This window comes from Sceloporus occidentalis, unplaced genomic scaffold, assembly GCF_023333645.1.
Source record: "Sceloporus occidentalis isolate IW3139 unplaced genomic scaffold, rSceOcc1.0.p SCAF_62, whole genome shotgun sequence".
NCBI classification, from domain to species: domain Eukaryota; kingdom Metazoa; phylum Chordata; class Lepidosauria; order Squamata; family Phrynosomatidae; genus Sceloporus; species Sceloporus occidentalis.
In genome coordinates, this window is record NW_028317042.1 from 81,372 (window position 1) to 106,793 (window position 25,422).

General features: G+C 43.1%; 1 protein-coding gene across 1 annotated transcript in view; it reads right to left on the reverse strand.

Annotated features, from left to right (window-relative positions):
- Positions 1 to 11,325: 11,325 nt before the first annotated feature.
- Positions 11,326 to 25,422, reverse strand: part of LOC149287235 (endoplasmic reticulum-Golgi intermediate compartment protein 2-like) — a 49,411-nt gene continuing 35,314 nt past the window's right edge. Inside the window, exons 17-18 of the mRNA XM_089492979.1 lie at positions 12,041 to 12,358; positions 11,326 to 11,421 (exon numbers count right to left, since the gene is read on the reverse strand). Of these exons, the coding sequence (XP_089349105.1) occupies positions 11,326 to 11,421; positions 12,041 to 12,358 (414 nt within the window). The remainder of the gene's footprint in view (positions 11,422 to 12,040; positions 12,359 to 25,422) is intronic.

Below are 25,422 nucleotides of genomic sequence, written 5' to 3' on the forward strand. Positions count from 1 at the left end.
AGTGTTCTACAGCCCTAGAAATCACAATAATTGCTGCAGAAATAGTACAAAATGGGTTTATATATTACATTTCGAAAGCATGCTGGCTTGGGGGGGCAGGAGGACAATCATCTCCTCCCAGGCACCTCTTCTTATACAGATTCCAAGAGTATAAAGAAGATTCCAAGTATGAATTTTAGAATATGCAACTTTATCCGTAACAGTCCTCCTTCTTTATTCTTGGATTCTCTTCTTAATTATTACCCAAATATTACTTTACAAAAATATGTTTCATATGGAAATAAAACAAACTTTGGGGCCAATATAGGATTTTAGGATATTATCGTATAGACAGGTGAATCGAGATCAAGGATATGAAAGTAAAGGTCATTCATATCCACCAATGTTCAGCTCATGTGGAGGTCCTCAAGATGTAAGGTAGACCTTCGATTTTTTCAGACTTCTCTTAAAACTTTTTGAACTTAACTTGGGAAGTTGTCCCCAGTGGGGTTTCGATGAGTTATGTCATCTTATTTCAGTGAGTCATCTTACTTTATCTTCATTGTAGACCTTTCTTCTGACTTGACAACCTCGTTATGTGTCACATTGCCTACAAAACATGTGGTCACCATCTGGCTCAATGGACTGCCTCCTTTTTTTCACTTGAACTCTTTCACGTCTTGTTAGCAAAATAGTCTATTAAATTCCGAACCCTAAGTTTAATCCCCTATTTAAAGTTTTGCACACCAAGCAGAAAAACACCTTTTTCAAGAAAAATGCAAAAACAGTTTAAATACTGTAACATAACATTTTTTTTTTACATAACCCGCCATAATCAGCATTTTCAGCAAAAATAATAATAAACAGATTTAAGGAAGTAGTATAGACGCATGTGTAATAAAGAGAACATTAATATTAATAGCAGTAATTATGACCAGTATGCTTTGGCTGTACCTTCTCCAAAGGTCACTGAAAGCTCTTTCTTGACAATAATGTTTTTTTAAAAACTTTTGCCAGCGTATTAGAGGAAAATACAATGATGTCCAATTAGAGGCTACAATGTCAGTTTACAATGGCTCCGGTTATCGGAGGCCAGAGATCCTGAGAGAGATGTGATTATATTTTTTGCACCTGTGCATTTTATATTAATAATCTGCCCTCAGATGAACCTACAAAGAAAGCCGAAAGAATTATTAGAGGACATGAAAACAATATATCTAAAGATTAATTATATTATTTAATCTAATTCTTGTTGTCCATAATTTTAAAATTGTTGGTTATCCTGTTACCATTTCTTCTTGAGGACACAGAGAGCAGAGCTGGGATGGTTGTCCCGTCAACAATGTTCCAGGTCAACCGGCTGTCCTGGCCAATGCCCTATGGATTGGGGCTGCTGGTGTGCCCAGAGCTGTGTGTGGGATGTAGGAGTGGGGCATTTTAAAGTTGGTAAGTATGCTGAGATGTGTGATACCAGGGAGGCATCTTGGATGGTGGATGGACTCAAGTTTTGAATGGACCCACCACCAATTCCATAGAGGGATGGACTGGGCAGGAGCAGTTGATGCTTAGGGTTTAAGGGTAAGAGGTGGTCTTAACTGGTCAGGGAGTGGGAAGAGCGTGCGAGCCTCTGGGACACGAATAGGTGTCCATAATTAAAAAAAAAACATATGGCAACCATGCTCATGATGCCAAGTGTCCAACCTGGGTGTACATGGATAGCGTTTTTTTAGCGTTACTCATGACCTCAAATTCCCATTGCCTAATTTCAAGATTCTACTTCATGATTCTTTTTATGTTTTTGTAAAGATGGATTATAACAGAGTAGGTTTGTACCAAGTAACCCACAATACAGGAGGTACCAAGAGGTGCAGAGAGGCTGGCCAGCTACCTGATTAGCCATGTTGGAGCTGCAATCGAGGTCTCCATTGATCAAAGGATCTCCCCAAGCAGCCCAAGCTCCCCACTGCCTGCAAAAATGGTATATTGCCCCAAAAATAGGGACTGTGTCAGGAAAACCGGGACTGTTGGGAGGTATGTATGAGCCATAGTCTACACATCATAGCACAAAACACACAAAAATGAGACGCGGAATAGATGAAACAACTAAGTGAGCCAGCCATGGGCAGAGGGCAGACACGCTGGAGGTTTCCCAACATTTTGGCCTAAACCGGCTTTCTCTGGGAATATTCTTGGAATATATTTACATTTTATTTGAGGTTGCAAAAAAATCCATCAAGGTCAACCATTTCTAAATTAATTTTCTGGTGTTATTGCATATTACGTCTGTTCAAAGACAGAGCACACCCTTTAACCCTTTCCAGCACTGCGCTAGAAACAAATTGTTTCCTTTCTTTTCCAACTTTTTCCAATAAGTGGATTTCAGTATGAAAAAGCGCAGGTCAGTTGGCATAAGCCGCTCCATAGTGTGCATTATGCATGGAGTTAACCCTTGTCTGGAGACCCTGGGACTGACAAACTCCTGCATTATATATCTCATGTCATACCTCAGAACTGTCCCAGTTAATGAGGGTCAGGCCCAATTCTTGTGGCTCCTTGGGTAAAGTGGATGACAGGGACAGGGCAAGTGCAGCATTTAGAAGAATAATGTATTATGTTTACACAGTTTAACATTTAACCCAATTTCTGCTGTTTCTATACACAATATAATGACTTTTGGGCTGTAGAACCTGTGATACCCTCAAACATTCCGAGCTCCTAGAAAACCTAGAACATCGGAGATTTGGGTCTGAAAGTGAGATTTACCTTCTGGAAATAGGGAGTCTTGGGACATATGATATAACTGGGCTTTATATTAAAGACATTTATCATCGGGCTTGGACAATATGCAGCACAACGACTGCTTTCTGCCTTCTAGTAGACTAGGCATCGGGGCAGTTGACGTTCACCAAGAACTGGAAGGTTACAAGTCGCCCCGTTTATAACATCCGAGCACCGGGTTCTGCATGTGCCCCGCTCCCGATGTTTGGACCATTTGGAGTCTGCGTTCCATGCCCGGCCCTCCCTTGCACCTCTCCTGTAGCTTCTGTCACCTGCGGCCACACACGAGGCGCTGGCAGCCCTGCTTTGCAGATGTTGTGCTCACATCTGTCTTTGCTTGGCTGGTGCAGGTTTGGGTAAAAGGAGGAGGGGGGGACTCAATGTATTACAGTCTGTGTTTCGGGACCGGCTGTGGGGGCTAAGTTTGGGGAGGGTGCCTCTGCGGGGGTTATAGATCGTGCTTTGCATATGTTTCCTTACTAATAAAACTCCTTCTGACCACACACAGCCCACAGCTTGGCATGAAAGAGCCCCAACCCCCCCTCACCCAAGCCTACATTAACCCTTAAACTATTTCACCCACCGTCCCAGTATGTCGAACCCTCCCAACAAATCAAACTGTGCCCACCATTCTGTATTAACTCTTACGCTCATTTTCTGCAACAATGTTATTAGCCTGGAGCCTCGCATCTGAATTTAGACTCGCGTCCCGCATTGGCCTCCCTGCTACAAGGGAATGTGCCAAAACCCCGCAAGACCTTGGTCTAATACGCGGATACCCATTAATACATGCTCTGTCCCCCCCTTCATTAACCCTTTTCTAGTACCCTGCCCCAACTCTGGCACCCACGGGGTGTAAAACCGCAACCTGGAACGCGGCTACTTTAAATATTTTCTGACTTTTTATACGGAATACATCAAGGCTCATTCAGATGTTATTACAAGTCAAAAATACATATTTGAGATATTCTGGGTGCAGCGTGTTTTGTGGCATTTCCGTTTTGCGGTGGCATTGCTGGCAAATGAGATCGTTTGTCAATGACAGACGTACTCAACAGCGCCGCCGCTAAGGTCGAAGGCTGCAAATGCTCACAGAACTCTGTATAAAATACTTTTTTAGGGTTAAAATATACATTTTTATGATGATGTTGCCCAATGGGGGGGTGGGCATCATTTTGTTTTAATTCAGTTCTGAAGAATATATACAAGTGAACTTGGGCTCTCTGCAACAGCGAAGTGATGCATAGGGATGGGGTTAGTGGTAAATAGACCTGAAAGGGGTGGCGAGGGGATGGGACCAGTTTTCACCACCAGAAGATCAAACTCTGCCCTGGTTTCTGGAGAAGAAGTCAGAAGGTTCTTGAGTATGGGCACAAGGCTTGCCCAATGAGCCTGCATGGTAGCCAAGCATCCTTGCCAACAAGCCTGGACTGGCCATCTGGCAATCTGGACAAATGTCCAGTGGGCCGACGTCAGATGGCTGAGGTCTCTTATCTTTGACCCAGTTCTTAAATATGTGGCTGTAGGTTAAATACATGTGGCCACACAATGACTGATTGTAACAGCGTAGCATGCAGCCACTCATATCCAGCCCATGGCCGCACATATGCCATTTGGTAGCCCTAGCTGGCCTTAATGTGCCCCAATCTGGCACTGCTTGGAAACACAAGAGGAAGAAGCTCTTGATCAACCATTGTCTCGCCTTCTGGCTTTCACTCATCCCATCCTGACCAAGCCAAGCATTGACCCGTAGCCCGAACCAAGCCTTCAATTATGCATTTATTAGAAACAACCCTGGCTGACGACGCCATGTAGTCACCCTACTGGAGAAAGATAAACAGGGCTCGGCTCTGCCTGTTACTTTTGATGAGCTGACGTTGGCTCAAGCTAACCCCAGAGTGCTTAGATATCCTACACAATAAGTAGGTGTCCCAAGTGACCGTAGGGGGCTCCGTAGGAGATGATTGATCATCATCATCATTTTAGAAATGATTGTCCAGGCGAATCTACCGACAATACCCCACACTCGCTCTTATACCTCAATGCACCGGCAAGGACTCTAAAAAGAACTTTAATCTACACGATGCCAGACTGCGATATGAACTTTTCAACTTCGCTTTCCGTACTCAGTATCTGTTTTATCGGTACCGCTCAGCAAGCAATCAGCGGATTAACCTGTCCCCTGCCAAGGACTACATATCTGTCCTAATCCCTCTTGCACCTTGTTAACCTCAACAGTAGTATGCACCAAAAAATTACTCATACTCTCCACTTTTTTTTTTTTTTTTTTTGTGCTGAGGTCATATTTCTAGGTTTTCCAGGTTTTTTTTTGATATTCTACCCAACGACACATGGCTCGCATTTCCCAATTTGCAGCAGTCTTGTGTAATGTGATTATGAAGTATCTCATAGACAGTGTGGCGGGTTTGGGAATTCAATGCAGGTGACTTGACAGACCTCACGTTGGCTGAACAAGGGTCTTTATTAAGTAGATGTGTTTACCCCCCTGACGCAGTTTCCGAAATACACCTGAGACCCGGTCAATTAGCTAGGAGCGCAGCTATGTCAGCCCTTAACCTCAATGACCATTTTCCTTCTTTACAATCCACACCTGATTCTTATAGGCTCCGAACTCCCCCCCCCACAACTTTTACTGGATTCTCCAATAAAACGGGGGCTAAAAGTAATGAAATTGTGTTTCATTAGGATGCAGAGAGCTCAGTCCATTAACTGGAAGAGGGCGACATGTGTCGCTTGGCTATATGGCACTGGAACCAAATATTAACTCCCTCTTTTTCTCTTTCCTCCCGTGAAGTTCCGCCAGTCAGGGCTGGAATTGTGTAAATAAATAGATATTAATAAGTTACAAAGTTACAAACAAAATGTCTTTGTAAAAACTAATGCCATCTAGTCTATCCCATTCATGTTTAAATCCCCTTACTGTATTAGCATCTACCACGTTCGCTGGGAGGCTGTTCCACTTATTTACCACCCTCTCAGCAAAATAAAACTTCATGTTCCATCTAAGCCTCTGGCCCTCTAGGCGGAATTTGATGGTGCTATATAAAGCAATAAATAATAATAATAATAATTATTATTATTATTATTATTATTATTATGGCCGCTTGTTGTGACATTTCTCCTTTGAAATAAACTTTTTAAAATCCCTTTATGAATTTAAACGTTTCTATCACATCCTCTCTCCTCCGAGCTGGACGTATTGTAAATGGCCCATCTTGTTTTTCTCCTTCTAGAGCAGGGGTTCTCAAACTGCGGCCCTCCAGCTGCTGCAGGACTACATCTCCCATAATGCTCCTTCAGCTAAGGGGCTGGCTGAGGAGTATGGGAGATGTAGTCCTGCAGCAGCTGGAGGTCCGCAGTTTGAGAACCCCTGCTCTAGAGTGTATTTAATGACTTTGTACATAGACGGGGATCAGACAGGTGAAACGGGCAGAACACATCCAAAGGCAACCGAAGACAGCCAGGTATGCTAAGTGCGTAACATACACCGGGACACAACGTCCACGTCTTCTTCATATACACCTGGGGGTGAAAATATACTTTCTTTCTTAAAAAGAAATAAATTTTCTTGATGACGGTCACATGAGCCGACTTGCACCTGAACATCCTGCCGTCTTTTTTGCATCATCACCTCTATCATTTTACTATCTAAAAACCATTGCTCTGTATCGCGCCTTTCCACATCATCTTCTTTCCTTTTCTTTTCTTTTTTCCGTTTAAATAAATTACCCAGCCTTCCGTTTTCTTGCTTAGCACACCCTGACGCATATTGAAGTTAATAGGTTTTATTATCTCGCTGACATTTTGTTTTCTGCGGGCCTCTGTGAATGTCTAATGGCCACACAGCTGACTTCAGTAGGTGGTCACTAAAGAGATTGTGCTACCTAAGCCGTCATGCTAGAGCGTGGATGCACAAAGCATTATCAGTATTATTATCATTATTATTATTATTAATAATATATTGGAAGAGGGAACTACATGTCCAACGGCTCTTATTCAAATTCTCTTCTTCTGATGGAATATGGACCTCTCAGGTCCTCAAAACTTGTGTAACTTTATATCTTTTATCTATGTTGATCCAATAAAATGTATCAACTCCAACTAAAGATTCCATATTCTCATACTAATACGTCATTTTTCATATTTGGATGCCTAAGTGTGACATCATCAGGAAGCGTTCCTGGAGAGGCCAGCTGCTAATGGTCCACCACCTGGCCGTTGGGCTTACAGGGCAATGGCGCTCAGCTTTGCGAGGTGGCCATGTAGGAGCTACCATGGAGGTCTGTACTCCAACAGCACTGACCTTCATTGATATTACAGCTCTCCCTGGGCCGGTCAGGGGAGATTGAAGGTTCTCCCCAAACTGGCCAATGATCCCCACTTCCCACAAAAGCGGGACAGAGGGAGATTGCCCAAAAATTGGGACTGTTGGAAGTTATGGGTACTGAGGGTGGAATAGGGGGAAGCTTGCTACAGAGCCTAAAGCTCAGAAATGAACTCGACCACCGCCCCATGCCTATGGTCACAACCCAACAGTTTTATTTCGGGATTTGTCATTTTCCTGGAATAGGCACTGCCTGAGACATACGAATCTCATGTAAACATACATACATTTAAAGAGGCATGTGTGTGTATCTCTCTGCCACTCCCTTACCCAACCATCTCGCTGAATGGCAAAGGTATTCTAGATCCGTGGATATCTGAGTCATCCATGACTCAGGGACAGAAGCTCATTAGTGATGTCATTTTCCACTTGTTACCTTACATTACAAAGTTAACTGACTCCAAAGCTATTTATTTTAAGAATAAAGCCATTTAAACCAGAATTTCATGTAAACCGGTACTGACATGACAAATAAATTACACTGCTTTTAAAGGCATGTAGGGTTTTTATGGTATATGTCATATTTCAGTTAATGAAATACTTTATTATTCTTATAATTTGTAGTTTTTCACCATAGGGTGACCAGATACCCCCATTTTAAGGGGACAGCCCCCAGATTTAGGCGTATGTTCCTTCTTTCTGTGTGTCCCCATGATTGTCCCCCTGAAACCCCCATATGCAAAATATGCATTTAAAGAGGTTCTGCATTCAATTCTACAAACACCCACCATCCATGTTACTTTATTAATTATTACCCGATATCAATTTATGCATAAATCAGGACACCTTTGTTAGGGGCGTGGTTAAAGGCGGGGCAGCCAGGTAAAGGACCACCCACCCACCATACTTGCGTTGCTCAGTTGAAATACTTGGTGGGCTGATCACTGAAGATCACAAGATCTCCCCAACCTGCCCATGATCCTCAATGTTCCCGACAGAGGGAAAGTGCCTGAAAATCAGGACTGCCCTGTGAAGAACATGATGGTTAGGATGTATGTGTATAAAACTCTACATTTGATATTGTCTGGACTTCTGTTTTGAGCCTGGGTTTTCTTTTAGATTCATTTATAAAGTCCTTACAGACGATATTCTCCGCGGCTTCACCAAAGTCCGGCATATCAAAGGTGACGACATGTCATAGTCCAGTATGTACTAAGGTCTGATAAGTGAGCGATAATCTTGTCATAATTAATACAGGGTGATTGTCTTATCATTTCGTTATCTGGTTGTTATGTCCTAGAGAAGGGAGCTTCTGGCAGACGGGGGGCCCAGGAAGGCTTTATCAGCTCCATGGGATGGATTCCATTTCCCATCATTTAAAGAGAGGCACTTGTGTTTTCGGTGGTGTGGTTAGAAGTGTTGCTAGAGGGCAGGGCTTTACCATAAATGAGGCATTTAGAATAAAAAATAATGTATTTTATTTATAAAGCCATTTCCTGCTGTTTTTTTACATATTATTAGGACTTTTAGGGCTGTAGAACCCTGAGATGCCCTCATACCCAGCAAACATTCCGAGCTCCCAGAGAAAAAGGGGCATCAGGAGAAGAAAGAGGGGCATCAGGGGAGGAAAGAGGGAGTTTGATCCCAAAGAGGGACTGCCTATCATAAGGATGGAAGCTTGGATGGTATGATACTCATTATTAGCAATGGAAATTCTGCCAACTTTTTTTTTTGCCAAACATCGGTAAAGTCTGCCTCTTTCTACTTGGGGTTTAAATGAAAAGCACAAGAGGGTGGTAGATACGTGGAACAGCCTCCCAGCAGAAGTTGTAGAGGCTAATATAGCGAGGGCATTTAACATGCATGGGATAGGCATATGGCTCCTGTACCATGTCATATAGCTTAAGATGGGACCAGTTCAGCTGGCTTATATTTGCGATTGTCACATACTTGTTAGCATTCTGAACAATGAGATACAATTACTTTGCTGGTTGTTGATCATCCTCTAGGCTATTGGTATTTTATATGTAAAACACATAAATTATCTATTGGGGAGAAAAAAAAGGCTATTATCATAGGCAGTCTATATTGGAATTACATTTACAGCAGGATTCCAAGAACTTCACCATGAAGAATTCCATTCTAGTTCCTACTAATACCTATTTGACTTAAGGCTTTGTTTAAACGTAAATAAGGTTTTGCAAAATTGCGTTGATAGATCCCGTATAACACTTAACGCATCTAGAAGAAAGATAAATGTCATTCCTCATTCAGAGCTTGGGAGAAAAATTACGCGCGGAATTAATTGGCCTCTCAAGACCGATTAATCACCGGCCGAAGTCGACCCTTCCTACTTCCTATGTATATCGGTATCACAAATAATTTAGATCTCAGACATGATCCGTAACGAAAGTTCAGAATAACGAAGTGGGGGTGAACGTTCTCAAATTTGTCTTCTTCTCGCGGAAGTCTCCCCCCCCCCCTTTCTTATTCTGGGAGATCTGTTCTTCGTCAGAGAGGAGCAATCCAGCAACGTCACGAGATGAGATTAATATGTCTTCTGAACGTACCATTTGAAAGAGCTGTCATCTGACTCACAGCTATGCTAATTAATAATAAATATTGTAGCTGCTTGTGTCTGACTGATAAGTCGCCCTCTCGTTAATTGGCTTCCTTTCTTTTGACGCCTTTGACTTGGCTGATTTGACATGTGGGGGTTATCGTGTGTCTTTGTCACACAATGAAGGAGCATCAGGACCATTCCACGCTCGTCAGGTCACACTCCGTAGACTTATGATATGAGACCTCCCAATAAAACCAGTCCAGTCCAGCGTAAAGAGCTTTAGATAAGTTACAAGAGCGAGGACTTCTTCTCCTTCTCTACCAGTATGTCTTAGGGGCCTTCACGCTATCGATTATTTTGTATGGTAACGCAATGGTTCTAATTGAGGGCCCTTGTGAAAGCAGATATTGTGAATTAAGTCACCTGTGTTCAAGCAGGGATTGGTGTAGCAGTGAGAAAAGCACCATTTGAGATCGGCAGATATCACGAAATCAGAGTAGATGTCAGCATGGGTAAAAAAATAGAAGAAGACCCCCTAGATCTCCCATACTCGGTTAAAAAGATTCCTTGATCTTTGTGCTACCAACTCAATTCCCCCTTTTATACTTTAACCGAGGCGTTTAATGTTTGACTCCGAGCCCGGCCTGTTTCCTGTCTTTGCCCATCTGCAGGCTCGGCTCTGGGTGATAACTAGACGCCCCGGTATCCGGAGTGGCACTGATTACCGTCACCCTCTTCATTCCTGGCATTTGCGTCCAGCAAGAGAAGTTGACCTTTGTCTACATTGCGCCGCGGCCCCCCCTGTCTGACGATGCTTCAGCTGACTCCCCCCCTCCCCACGTCTGTCTGTCTATACCCAGCCTCGACTCGGTGAGTCATCCCGATAAAATGCCCACTTTGATCCCACTCGCAGTTGGTGTGTTAGGTGACGTCCTGTAATTACCCCCCTTCTCCTGTCACCCTCTCCACCCCCCCTCCTTTCCGATGGCAGCAGAGCATGGCCGGCATTCCTCTCCTCATTGTTTTCGTGCCCACGTCGAGGCTTTCTGCGATCCGATACTTTGTCCTTTGAGGGGAAGCTGAGCGTGAAAGACCCCTGTTAAGTGCTCGATGATTGGCTTGTCTCTTTGAATTCACGCTCACTCCACCGAGACCGCGAGTCGCCTTCTAAAATTAGCGCATTGCTAATCTGCTATCGCGGCCCCGGCTTCCGCATCCCGCTTACAACAAGCGCGGGGAGAGGTGTTACGCGTCGTGACCCGTGACACGAACATTACCGCCGTGACATATCCTACAAACACCACGCTCCAGTTATAGCAAGTGCTGTAATGCGTCTGCGGCGGTCCGCGGGGATCAGCGCTCAGCCCGCGTATCTGTGGCTAACGACGCGTCCGTCGCTGGCTCCCACTTATAGGATACGTCAATTAAAATATTCTTCTTGAATCTGTCATCGCGGGGCAGGGCGCTGCCGCTCCGTGTATCTCAGCTCTCCTATCTGTCTCCGTGTCTTAGCCGGTCCTCGGCAGATCCGTCTCCACTTTGTCTTCTGATCACCGTGTCGTTCTGTCTTCCCTCCCCGCGATCCGTCCTCGGTAGCACTCTCTCTTGATAATATTACCAACAGCAATTTTTTTACTACATCTTCCAATTGTCCCTGTTTTTATCGGACAGTCCCTCTCTCCACCCTCAGTGTCGCTTTTTTTCTAGGAGCTCGGGGTGTTTGCTGGGTACGAGGGTATCGCAGGGTTCTACAGCCCTAAAAGAGAGAAGCACCAGGGAACAGGCTGATGAATTAAATCGTGCAAATAAAAGAGGGATAAGCAAAGCAGCCATTTTCTCTCTCCTTGGCGGCATACGATTTGTTATCCAAGGCTTGCGACATCTCGCATAGCTGCTAACAGTCCTGAATCTGCCAGGGTTATGCCCTCCGTATTGGTTCTCCCATATTTTCCCATGAAATAAATACTTGTGGTACTGTTTACTCCCTGGGTCATGGGGTTTCCTCACAATTTCAGGGTCGAGGGGGAAAATGGGCAGATTCTCAGGGCCGCGCAGCTTTCTTTCTGACTGCTTTATGTTCTACCAACAGCTAAAATCCCTGCTTGAACACAGGTGGCTTTATTTAGAATATCTTTAACTCCGGACAAGTCATGGTCTTCATATGAAATGGAATGCCCCCCCCCCCATTAGCAAGTCACTAAAACAGAATCTTTGTAATGTGCTCTCAAAGGGTTAATATTTGATTAATCTCAGGTTAATTTATCAAATTTCCAGGCATGTGTTTTTCTACATTAATATAAATATTAAAAACATTTAAAAGCTCCACCGAGTGCCGGCCCTCGAGGAACAAAATAGGTATCCATAGTCCAGCATACCTGGGAACCTGTGGGATGCGGGTAGGTCATCCCACTGATGTTGTGGGCGGTCCCGCTGACGTTGAGGGCGATTCTACTGACGTTGTGGGTGGTCCCGCTGACCTCGATGGCGGTCCTGCTGATGTTGTGGGCGGTACCGCTAGCCTTGATGGCGGTTCTGCTGACGTTGTGGGCGGTCCTGCTGGTGTTCAGGGCGGTTCTGCTGATGCTGTGGGCGGTCCCTCTGAGGTCACGGGACACGCGCTTTTGTTGGCAGGGAGCGGGGCGTGCCACATGGTGACCCGGAGACCCGGAGAAGCAGAGATTGACCCGGAGTTTCTGCGCGAAACCCGGGAGAGGTCCCATGTATTTACTCCAGTAATTAATCTGAATTATTTTCAGGGGATGGGTCCGTTTTTACCCCGTAGGATTAAACAGCCTTCGGCAGCATTAACAGTTCCTTTATTCTCCGTGTGGGAGCCATAAAATTGTTCCTCCGCTTTGGGTTTTTCTGCACACGATTTAAGGAAACCTTTCCATCCTCACGTCCTTCTAAGTGAATGTTTGGAAAGCGAAAAACAGAAATATTATTTCAAAGGCAACGTGCAAAAAAGGGGGGAAAATGACATTTATGAAATGAAAAAAACATCAGGACGCTCTGTGTTTATAGATAGTTTAAGTGTTCCTGGCTCGCAGCGAGTTATGTCTGCATTTAAAGTTCATTTATCCAAACGGCATCGCCGGCTCTCTGTATATGTGAGAGGTGAAGGACAGCAAGGGGAGGTGGGGAGAGTGAAGAGATGGAGGGAAGGAGGCAGGAGAGGGCGGGGGGATTAAATCATTTGAAGTCATAAGAAGTTTACAGCTTGTGAGGCAGGTTATTAGGAAGAGATATTAGGGGGGTCTCTTATAAAAATGACTGAAAGGGCAGCTGTCACGGCTTTTATCATAAATAAATTCACTTTCAGGGCGTCTTTGGTGTTTCTTAATTCACCTCAAGGCTGAGATCTGTGTCTGAAGGTAGCGTAACTTGCATTATCACATTAATCCCCCCCCTTACGAAGGCTACCTGAGCCAATCAACAACAGCCAGCAATTTAACATTAGGGAAGAGGTAACTTAATGAGGAAGAATAATCATGACGATCCCTAAGACGGGAAGTTAAGATGGCTACTCCCATTGTATACACAAAATACATACCTGGGAGCTTTCTGGCTTTGGCTTCCCGGAGCCCACCCTTGGCAGGAGGCCCCGCTGACCTCAGAGGTCAGTGGGCGGCCCTGCCGATGTCAGTAGGTGGTCCTGTCGATGTCAATGGGCGGTCCTACTGACATTGTGGGACACATGCAATTGTTGGAGGGGGAAGTGGGCGGGGAGTGGGGCATGCCGCAACGATGCTCCCGCGACCAAGAGATGCTGTGTAGTGACCCGGAGACTTGGAGATTCCATATAGTGACCCGGTGACTCCCTGTAGTGACCGGGAGATTCCCTATAGTGACCCGGAGATTCCCTGTAGTGAGCCAGAGACCCGGAGATTCCCTATAGTGACCCAGAGATTCCCTATGGTGACCCGGAGATTCCCTGTAGTGACCCGGAGACCTGGAGGAGCTTCACCCGGAGTCTCCGGACGAAATGCGGAGAGTTCCCAGGTATGTATATATAATTGTATATTAATATATTATGTAGTATGAGTTTGTTTAGTGAAAACAACCATAAAATACAGGATTTGGGAAAAGTGACAAACATAAAGAAAAAACACATAATAGATGATGGATTTACATGAACGTGTCACCTCAGCGGTTGACATTTGTCAAGATTTCATGTTTGTTTTTTGACCTTTTGACCTTAGAACATCCTTTCTACCAGCCTGCTCCCAACCTCTGATTACTGATTAGCCGCTCTTTCCGCATTTGGAAGAAAAAATGTGTATTTTAGTTTAATATATAAACCCATTTCCGTTGTCTTTCTATACACCTTATTCATGACTTGTCGGGCTGTAGAACATTGCGATACCCTCATACCCAGCAAACATTCTATTAGAAAGAGAGACACAAGGGGAGGAAAAGTTTGAGAGAGAGACTGGTTCTCCTAAAAAGGGACATTTTTAATATAGGACTCACACAAAATATGTTTTGCAAAGAAGCAGTGATTTTATACAGCACTGGAGGCACATTTTCTATAAGTATCCCCACTTAAAGGTGAAAGCTTCAGGAGATATTGTGAATGATAGGATGACCCTGGCAGCAGAAGTGACGGTGCGGAATATACGAGCGCCCGGGATGAGCACATATATGTCCTGAGTAGGAAGCGAAAATATTTAAGTCCCTGTTTTTCAATCAGGGAAAGGGCAGCCGAGATGAGCCGATGGCTTTTAATCTGCCGTCATGGTCTATGTTTATATACTGGTGACACATGGCATCAGGCGGAGCGAGTACAGAACATGTTCCTCGTAAACGCTTGGAATACTTCACGCAAGGTTCCATCGCGCAGCGTCTGTCAAGTTAGAAAAACTGCCGTCACTTCGAAGGCATCGCAAACGATCTTTCACCCCTAATTAATTGGCGGTCAGAGAAGGCATTCGGCATATTCCCATATGACCAAATCGCCCTTACCCAAGGGTAAGCCGGCCTGTGCCTCACAGCCGTGCCTACTCCATAAAGCATTGCGCAACAGAGTTTCACCTGCAAATGGCTACTATTGGGTAACGTGGTGGTTCTTTTCCTCTTCATTTTTTTGTTTGTTTTGGGGCAATAAATACAATAATCATCAGACAACCAGGCTGTCGTAAATATATGTATGGTACTTTACGTGTACAGGAGTTTTTGGACTACAATTCCTATTATCCGCCCTCAGTACAGGGTTCGCTGGGAGCGATAACTCACTCTTAGGATTTCAAAGCTTGGCAAATATCGTATCCTACATTTGAAACATAGAATGAGCTACAACTCCCATATTCCGAGGCCAGCCTGTTGAGGTGGGCCAATAAAAAAAAATAAAAAAAATTAAAAAATAAAATAAGGTAAAAAAAAACAAAAAACTTTTTTTTTTTTTAAACCACTTTGGAAAATAAATAGACTATGAATCTCCGAAAGCAGCCAGGCATCTTCAAAAAGTTGAATGTTACCTAACACGAAGAGAGGCTTACCTTGGGATATTTTGCCAAGAAATGACAGGTTTTGGAGCTGGGAGACGTCAATTCTGAAGAGGAATGAACCTTACACAATGAGTGCACTGTGGTTCCCATAACACACACGGAGCACATGCTGACATGTGTCCGGCTCTGATATCGCAGATAATTCTCAGAATTTCCTGCCTCCAGGGTTTGACATATAGCTGAAATAATATGTAATAGGACCCCAATGTTTATCAGACTCTTTGGCCCTAGAACTGTGGGGTCTTCTCCCACAAGGGCTTTTCATACATGTTTAATGGGAAGGATCCCACAGAGGGAGGTATAAACTCCTGCTAAGGAAAAGAGAAAGAACTTGTTCAGAGGTTTTTATTTTAAGGGGAAGAACCAGCATAGACAGAAAGGTGTATTGTAAATGGATGAGCGAGGGCGATGGGGACAAGAGGCGCAGATGGGTCCATGTCTGTACTTGGCAGTCAGCTTTCTCTACCTTCTGCAGGTCATTCTGAAGAGTCCGTCAGCCTGTACCTTCAGGGGATAGGGATTGTAGTTGGAAAACAGAAGGACGGTTATCATAGCTGGGAACTCTGAGGTTCTTTGCCCCATTCTCAGGGTCTCAAGTAGAAGGGGCAAATCTGAGCCTGTAGCTGTCTCCATTATATTCTACACAGCGCTGACCATACCTGAGCCTCCAAGTTAGTTCTTCTACTACCAGTATGTTATGGTTGATATACCTACTTGGATGCAGTTGACTCAAGTAATTGTATCTTTGAATAATGACAAGTCAAGGACAGGTATTAGAGCCATTTAGTTAACACATTTGGCAACTCGCGGCATATAATCTTCACTATGGGCTATTGAAGGGTTAATATTTAATGAGTCTCGGAGTCACCACATCTGGAAAGTTCCCAGGCCTGAGAATAACAGGATGGTGACTCTTACTTCATACACAACAGCCACACTGCCCCATCTTAACCAACGTGTACCTGGTAACCTCGGTGTACCTGATCCCCATCTCCTGTTCTTTCTAAGAGGCAGTCTGGGGGTGTGGCTGTGATATGGGGAGGGGCTTGCTGTGCTAGCCCTATTTAAACTTAGAATGGGTAGGAAGTGGGCCGGAAGTGGGCAGGAAGTTGGTGGGATGTGGCTGATCAAATGGTGTGACCAAATATCGCTTCCCCCATCTGGAGATTGTAGACGCCAACCGAGAGTCACAGGGAAGCAGTAGACTCCAAGTAAAACCTGGTAGGTTAACTTAGCTCATAGTCAACCCTCACATCCTACTGTATCAGCACCTTTCTGGTGGGCTGTGAGTTGGCTCACACTTTATGACCAAATCACAATAACCATTGACCGGATTTGCTTAAAGGGAACCCCCTCGTTCTGCAAATGCGTTCCAATCCCGTTTTTGTATCATACCCACCAGCAGCATGGCAAGTAACATTTAGTACAAAGTATAGTAAGGATAGCAATTTATTGGGAACGTCGAGAGCGCTAGGAAATTGCTGATAGGACAAATTGTTGGTTACTCCTTCCTAGAAGCTCCTTCTTCCAATGAACAGCCTTGAATTGGTCGTTGAACAAGTTTCTCCTTCCTCTACAGATCAGGATGTTCAATTGCTGGTTGACTGAACTCAGTACAACCTTCATTGTCATTGGTTAGTGAAGAAGTGGTGGTGTATTTTGGTCCAAGCCATTACCAGTGAGATATCGCAATATTGGGCAATTGGGGTTCCCCTTGAGCCACTTCTCATTGGGCCAACTGTTGAGCTCTTCATTATAACTGGCCCACTTAAACCAGACCTAGGGTGGCACCCTATTTAGATAAACCACTGTGAAGAAGGTCCTCCATTCACCATATGACATGATAGACAATGGCAGGGTGAGAAGCTTCTCCTTCCATCTTTACACGAAAATAAAAAGGGAGAGAGAAAAGGGATTGATCTTCATGGAGACAAGTAAGTGGAATGTTTTTATAAGGCTCACATCTGGCTTGAAGACAGTAAATTGTTGGACACCTGTTGAATGCATAATCAGAAATCACAAATCTCAATTTCACGATAATTTCCTGAAAACTCTGCATAACAATAATAGAAAGTCACATGCCGCATAAGTTAGCGATGCTGAAAATACACTGCTCGGTTAAAATTAGAAATAATATTTAAATAAGGAAAAGCTGCTGCAGTCCCAAAAATAGACTGAAAAATGTAAAAAATGTAAAATGTCCAATATGTTTATATTCACTGCTTTAATTGTTCATAAATAAAATTTTCCTAACAAAAGATGTCTACGCTGAGTTTAAGAATTCAATGCCTTACTTCCAGACCCAGATAAGGACTATTTTAGTAACAGAATTTGATGTAAGATAAGACTCTTTAGTGTCATCTTAGACTCAGGAGCCATATAGCTATCCCATGCATGTTTTATCAACATTAACCTGCAACTGCGACGCTCTCGATCATTCCTCTAATTTACGTAAAATAATTAGCCATTTGGCTTGTTCCGCCGGGAATGTCTTGTTGGAGAAGGACCACAAACGGTCTGCCATAAAGCAGAAGCACAGTGTGGTTTCTCAGCAGGATGTGATGTCCAAATATTGATAACCTAAAACCGAAAGTTGCCTGCAGATAAATTAAGTTTGTGTTACAATGACAAAAAAAAAAGACACTGAAGGAAAACATGAACAGTTTGGATCACTTGAACACAATCCACCCTTGGTAGGTGTTCTAGCGATCATAATTGTGACATACTTACAGGTCCTTAGGTATTCACTTTGCCCCATGTCTGTGTCTCACACCTTCTGACAAAAACAAATGACATAAGCGTATTATCCTGAGTGGGATGAAAAAGAAAAGAATTCAAAAAGTACAAAAAACTCCTATGAAGTCTTTGAGGACCCCGGATTTATAACCGCACTAAATTCTTTGTTCAGTCGTTAAAAACACCAAGTCTTGGAAACACTTCAAATCTAGAAAATTGTTGCAGGAGAAGAGAAGAAGTCACTTCAGCTCATCTTATAAAATCCATAACACATAATTACCTGTCTGCCGTGATATCCACTCATCTTCCTGACATGAAATGTTCTGAAAAGTATTACTCACAAGATCAAAGAAGCCATCTCACGAAAACAAATGACACCACCCACATCATCGCGAAGAAAAGGAACCTGTTGAAAGGCGGCTTCCTTTGGTGGGTTGTCAATCCCTTTCTGCTTTTTCATGTACCTTGAATAAAGGTATTATCCTCCTTAGCGGTAAGGTGACCCTTCTCTAGAGATCATTCCACAGCGCCCGGCGCAACACCTGTCGTGGAGCCAAACGGGGCTTTTTACGGAACTAAAGAAAAGATTGTATCAATTATTTCTACATCGATTGTTGGGATGTTCCGTCCTACTTATTAAAGGTGCGTTTTCATGTAATTCCTGGTACTTTTGAATGCCCATATCTTTCCTGGAAAGACTAAATTTGGCCTCAGTCATCATTTTTCTGGGAAGGTTTAATTGTCATGTGACAGAAAGGAAGGTGCTGATTGGTTGTTGACATATAAGCTGTTGTTACATAACAGGTGTGCTGTTTTTTGTTTTTTTTTGTTAATCCTTCAGAGGAAAGAAAAAAATGACAGGTCTGCTAAGGTTTATTCGCTTAACCCTTTAATGACATGTACATACTCAAAATGCATTGTTTTCAATGCGTTTTGGGACCGCCCATTGTCCTTAAGGGGTTAATGCTCTGGAAGTGGAACAGCATCTTTATTATCCAGGAATGTGGATAGCTCCCTTTTATTTAAAGAAAACCAAGCAAACTATTATTGTTTTTTTATTGGTTTATATAGCGCCTTCCTATTCTGCCCAACTGTACACTCATTAGAAGTGACATCATGGCTGGTGTGAGGCAACTCGTTGAGTGGATGTAATGACTCTTCACAAGGAGTCTTTGGAACTAGACTTTACGCTTGATTGTTTTCGTAAAGGAGACATTGTTTTGATGGTTCCCACGAATAATGACACCCAACCACAACAACGTCTCCTGCGTTTCACATAACCAGACCAACGTCTGCTCCACCACGCCAACCGCCGCTCAACCTCAACGTCTACTGCAGTGTGCCGAGAGCAGCGAGGTCGACACCGTATCATTAACACTGCCGAGCCGACACACATGGATCCACACCACCCGCCGTTGTCACAATTGTCTTGTGATTCCCGTTATTGTTTTATTATTTTGTCTCCCATTCACTTTTTCTGCCAGAATTGTGTTTTGGTGGGATGCCAGTTCTTTGAGCTTCCTAGCTATACAACTGTCTGTTTACTTTGGGCGATGTAACCCGAAGTACTAATTAGAAGCAATTTTAGCAGTTAGTGATATTTGTTATTTTGTAAATACTTTTGTTGCTGATCTCTAAGCATAGTTTTCTGCGTGGGTGGTTGATAAGTGGAACAGTTCCCCTGCAGAGTTGGTTGAGGATAGTACAATAAGGCCTGGGATAAGCATATGGCGATCCAGAATCTAAGACGAGACCAAGGACTGAGTCTTTATAGCGGGAATAATTGGCAAACCGGATTGGCTGAATGATTGTTATATATATATATATAATATATATATATATACTACATATACATGATTGTTATTGTTTATATATATATATATATATATATATATATATATATATATATACTACATATACATAGTATATAGGTGTAACACTTAAGAAAATATATGTTTTTTAAACTGTTAATTTTTTATCCAGTTCCCTAACAGTTTATTTAATATATATCCAGTACAAAATGCCGGAGGTATATATGATCAGCTGTTCTTTATGTATGCAACGTATAGTATGGCGCATCGTATACGTCTGCGGGGTATAGGAGCAGGTATGTTATATGCAGCCCGTTAGAAGGGAAAGGATTACTGAAGGTACTTTTTCTTTGCGCTGACTCGGATATTTCTCGGGTTCCCATAGAAAGCGGCGGTTCTGGGGCACATATTTTCAGAGAAAGCATGAGACCGATCCCTGTGTTTATATCTGAGTCTGCATCAAAGGGTTTATCTCTCCCTTTCCTCTGTGACCCAAGAGTCGAGTGATCTGACCCCCAAAAGCAATAAAGAAAAGTGCTCAGAAAACACAGCTTCGCCCGCTGTTTGCTCTCCAAACATTGCTCTGTGTTCAGGCCTTTGGTGCTGAGTCTGTTCCTGGACGGACTAAATCTGACCTCGCACACAGGGAACAGACTGCGCGCTCAGCTCACAAACACCTTAGCGTGTCACCTGCACCCGGGGGCAGCCCATGGCAAATGGGTTATTTTATCTGCTCCATCGGACGTGTCCGTGATGGATGTCAAGCCAACAGAGAACCACCTTCCGTCTGTCTTACCAGGGCAGTATCGTTGCCCCTCTGTCTGGGTTACCCAGCAGTGAGGGGGGCTGAGTTGTCCTCCATTGCCCCCCCCCTCCCGTGTCTATATTACCCAGCAGTGGAAGGGGCAAATTCATTTCCCATTTCTCCTCATCTGTTTGTGCTACCCTGCAGTGTTGCCCCCTCTCTATTTGCCATTTGCCAAGCTGGTCACCTGGTGGTCTCCCCCTCCGAGAAGGAGGGCTTAGGCCACAGTAGGTAGAAAAATGGCGCGGATGATCAGAGGAGCCAAGCCAGTATATCTGCAGTGCTATACAATGTGCCCAGCTTTCTTCTTCTGCCCCAGAGGATATGGGTATGACAGCTGGTTGGCGGACCTTTGTTCACTGGATGAAGGGAGATGGTTTACCTTCCTTCCCATCTCACCACATACCAATGCCCATGGCTAGACATCCCCCACTATGGTTGGCATTTCTTTCTTCCGGGCTAACTATGCCGCCTTATGGCTATCCCCCCCCCAGCCAATGCCCACCTCCTAATAAATCTATAGGCTCCCAAGAGAATAACCCCCTTCTCTTACCGTGTGTTCACATCATATTAATCATATTAATGTTATTGGTAACATTGTATCCTCCCCTATTGTAATAGCGCTACACAATGTGCTGAGGCTCTATAGATATAATATATTGTAAGATAACGTGGCAACGGTTACTCCTTCCTCATTCCTCTTTTCCTCAAGTTACAAGAAAAGACCCCTTTTTAAGATAATTTCACACAGATCTGTCATCCCATTCACACTTGCTTAGAAACGCTCACATTAGCATCAATCTTTACCTGGTTGCTAATTAGACGTTTCAGCTCCATGATATCAGCAACTTTTTCATTTTTCAATGAATGATTTGTTCCGGGAATGTAGGCGAACGCCATTCATCCGAAGGCCGTATTCCCAATTTACTCCATTTTTTGGAAAAATGTTTCCTCATCCACTTTCCATTTATACTGGTTTTCCTTCTCTGAAAAAAAAAAGATTAACGCATATATAAGCATATTTATCACTCAAGGTATATTTTCCTCTTTTCTCTGAAATAAAAGGCTCTTGTTTCATTTCTGAGAAAAAAATAATTACAACTTGAACCTAACCCAAATGGGATTGCCACCCACTTATTGTTTTTTTTATGTAAATAATTTCAGGTTCGGCATTTTAAACCCTTTACATTATCAAATAGAACATTCGTTAATTATTTTTTTTTTAATTCAATTTAAATTTCACGTTCAACCCAAATACTGGCTCGCAAAAACAAAAAAACTAGTATTTTCAGATGTTTTTGCACTTGGTTAGAGGCTCGTGCCGTCATAATGAGATCTTTTTATCGCTTTAAATGGAAAAAAAATGCTATATTTTGAGTCACACGACTTTCTGGAAATGCCTATAAATTGATTAATGGCTGATTAAATTAAAAGATATACCAATGGACGCTTCTGGATGCTTTGAACTTAGACTGCTCTGTGTTTTTTTTTTTAAACAGCTATGAGTCGTTCATGCCTGCCTCTTAACTTGCGTGTGATGTCATCACACACCATAAATATATAAGAAAACATTATACTGCTCTCATCAAAAGATCTACTGGTTTAGTCTCCAAGGCACCTTCTGGAAGAGGAACTGTGTCTCCTTGGGGCTCCTTGGTGTCCCTCGTTTCATGGGGCTCTTAATATTAAGGTGTCTATGCATGTATCGCATGGTCCTACACCAATTATACCATCATTAACCCCTTAAGGACAATGGGCGGTCCCAAAACCCATTGAAAACAATGCATTTTGAGCCCGTACATTAAGGGGCTAATATGCGTATGAACCAGTATTAGTTTGTATTAGTAAAAACGCTGTCATAGTAATTACAAAACAATCTATAAATTGATCAATTGGGCATGCGAGGCTTATAGCTCACTGTAAGTGCCTCATATGAGCAATTTTACACTTGGCCATGTGTAAGAAAGTGCTCAACAATTGATAATTGAGGACAGCGTTAATTCAAATATCTTGGATATCAAGGGGCTTCAGGTTGTGGGGATTTCTGTATGGGAAAAAAAATAATTAATCAATAAAATGTTGATTTTTTTTAATGGTGGTGGAAGTGCTTATACTGTAGGTATAGTAAAGTTTGAAGGAGAAGGGAATCTCCCACCATAGTATACCTTTATTAAAAATAAATGGATATTGCCATATCAGCCCAGGAAACAAAATGGTGGAAGTAGACACCTTTTACTGAGCCAACAGGTCTTTTCTTCAACTTCAGTGTCCATGTGAAGAAGAAACCTCTGAAGTCCCAAAAACATATGTAACGTTATTATGTTGGCCCACTAAAAGACATCAATTTTGTTGAAAGATTTAATTAAAAAAATATATTTTTTAATCAGAATGTAGAAATCTATTTAAATTGTTGCCTTACGTTAGGGTTAGTATTTGAATCTCATAGCAGTGTGTTGAGGCTTATAATTGCAACATTTAAACGGGCAGATTAAATGGGCCAAATGGTTCTTCTCTGCCTCCAAATTCTATATTTCTAATGTTCACCATAAAGCAAGATTCATCGTAAAAAAAAAATAAAAAAAAATTTCTACAATCAACGCCAGCCCTACCATGTGCATCTCACCGTTCTCACGGCGTTCACTTCAAACACGCGCCGTCCGACTTAAATTGGCAACTCTGCACCTGACAGATGTTCCATACCCTCGTGTTCTGCACCAAAAATCCTCAGTCAGCACCCTGAGCCTCACACCTGTGCCGCGCTCAGATCCGGTTACAGAACTTTATCTAACCCAAACTCAGCTGAGCCTTCTTCTGGATGAACGGAAGTGCCTCGCACAAAGAGAACAAAACAAATGAAATCCCGTGAAAAGAAATGGAAATAAACCGTCTATGCTTCTATGATGAAGAAGATTGTTTAGGGATGGAGAAAGTTGTATAAAAAAGATTGCAGAAAAGAGAATGAGATTAAGATGGAATTTTCATCCATGCTTCTTGTTTCTTCAAGATCCAGCAGGTGGCTTTTTGGTTCCTTTGCGAGTAGAACGTTCAAGAAAGGCTTTAAATTGTGTTAGAAGTGCATCCTTTTTGGCACACGCATGTTAAATGTGTGGATCGCTCCCGTGCCGTGTTCTTATACAGCTTAATGTTTAGAACAATGGTTGTGTAAGTCGTAAAACATGTATATATATCTATAGTGGGGTGGTCGGATGTACCAGAGCGGACAGTTCTGCAGCAAGGTGGTTAGTAGTCCACAGTCCAAGTTCACCGAGGATTACGCAAGTTACAGAAACACATATTGTTTCCACAGAAGTCACCAGGGTATGAATCAGAATTGGCTCCTTCCGTGTAATCTCAGGGAGCATTCCCACGTGAAAAGTACAAAAAAAAAAAAGAGGAACCCTTGCTAGAAATCATCAATCACTCGCCGTAACTGGTATATTCTTCCCGCACCGACCTTGAACCCGCCTGCTGTCCACATATCAATCCCAAAACAAAATTAAGGAAAATCAGTGGGCAATTCGGTATCATTAGCCAAACACAATTCACTTGTTTTCACAGATACTACAGACCCATAAGCCCTGTTCGTTTTTTCCCATGGCCCTTTCGGGTTGATGAGTTGGGTGCCAGACCTGTAAATGATCTATTTCTGCGTTGTTAAATTCCGAGAACGTTACTCTATTATTATATACTTGACCTGTCTGTAATCTTTGTTACTCTGGACCACCCAGCTCCACTTCACACTTTCCACTTCCCCGGTGATCAGAAAAAGAATCACTTGTCTGGCTCGATTCCTGAAGCCAAAGTTAATGTTTTTGTTGTTTCATCTTCATTCAATTAACTGTATGCCGGACCGCGAGAATGATAGGCAGGATCCGCTTAATCAGATTATCAACTGGCTGAAAGTATCAGAATTCACTCGGTATTGCTTCACCGCATTAGGAAAACACCAGTTAGATACATAAACGGCTAAGAGAAACATTGTATCTGCAAGGGACCAGTGCTGTCTTGAAGCCAAAGAGATGGTTTCCCAATGGATTCCTAATAATCTACTCTGTTGCTCTGTGAGGGGCTTCCAAACGCAGCCCATCAGACCGTGACATCATACCATGGCATCTTGCATCATTCAAGCCCACGCAGAACAAGCAAGCAGTGTACTGGTTGGGGCATTATGCTCATCTACACCTGTAATCTAGATCACAACTCCAGAAAAGGTTAACAAGTGGTAGGTGCCCCAAGGCCACTGAATTGCCAAAATATCTTTCCACGGCTCTGCTTTACCGTGTCAGCCATTGGTATGAACACCAATGTCCCAGATTTGTTAGAAGCGTTCTAATTTTTGACATGGATACCACCAACCTAGTTTGATTCTTGAGTTTCAATGTTTTTGAAGCATTCTCTCCTAGCGGTAATCGGCAGGAGGTTCTTTTTTCTTGCTCCATCACCGGTCAAGACTAGTGCTACGAGCGACGAGGGGTATGACATAATATTTTGTCATGGAGCAGAGAATCTACTTTTCTGCTGTCAAAAATCTAACACGAGGTAGCGGCCAAACAACCACTCCACCCTTTCAATGGAAAGACATGCAGTAGGATGGAGGAAAAACAGAAACATAGTGTCGATGGGGCCCCTGATATATGGATTAACCCCCCCTTCCATCGTCCCTCATTTTGCTGCTGACACCATGCCTCTACTACTTACATACAGACGCTACTCTCATGCTGAGAATAGAACAACGCTATTGTGTGTTGTTCACATTATGATTACATTTTTGGAATTTTCTCAAAACCTCAAAGTAATTTTTGTTGTAGAAAGAAAAAAAACCACAGAGGGAGACTGTGAACCAGAGACAGCGGAGGAGACAGGCGCTGGGCAATTTCATAAAGAAAAGTCCGTGGTGT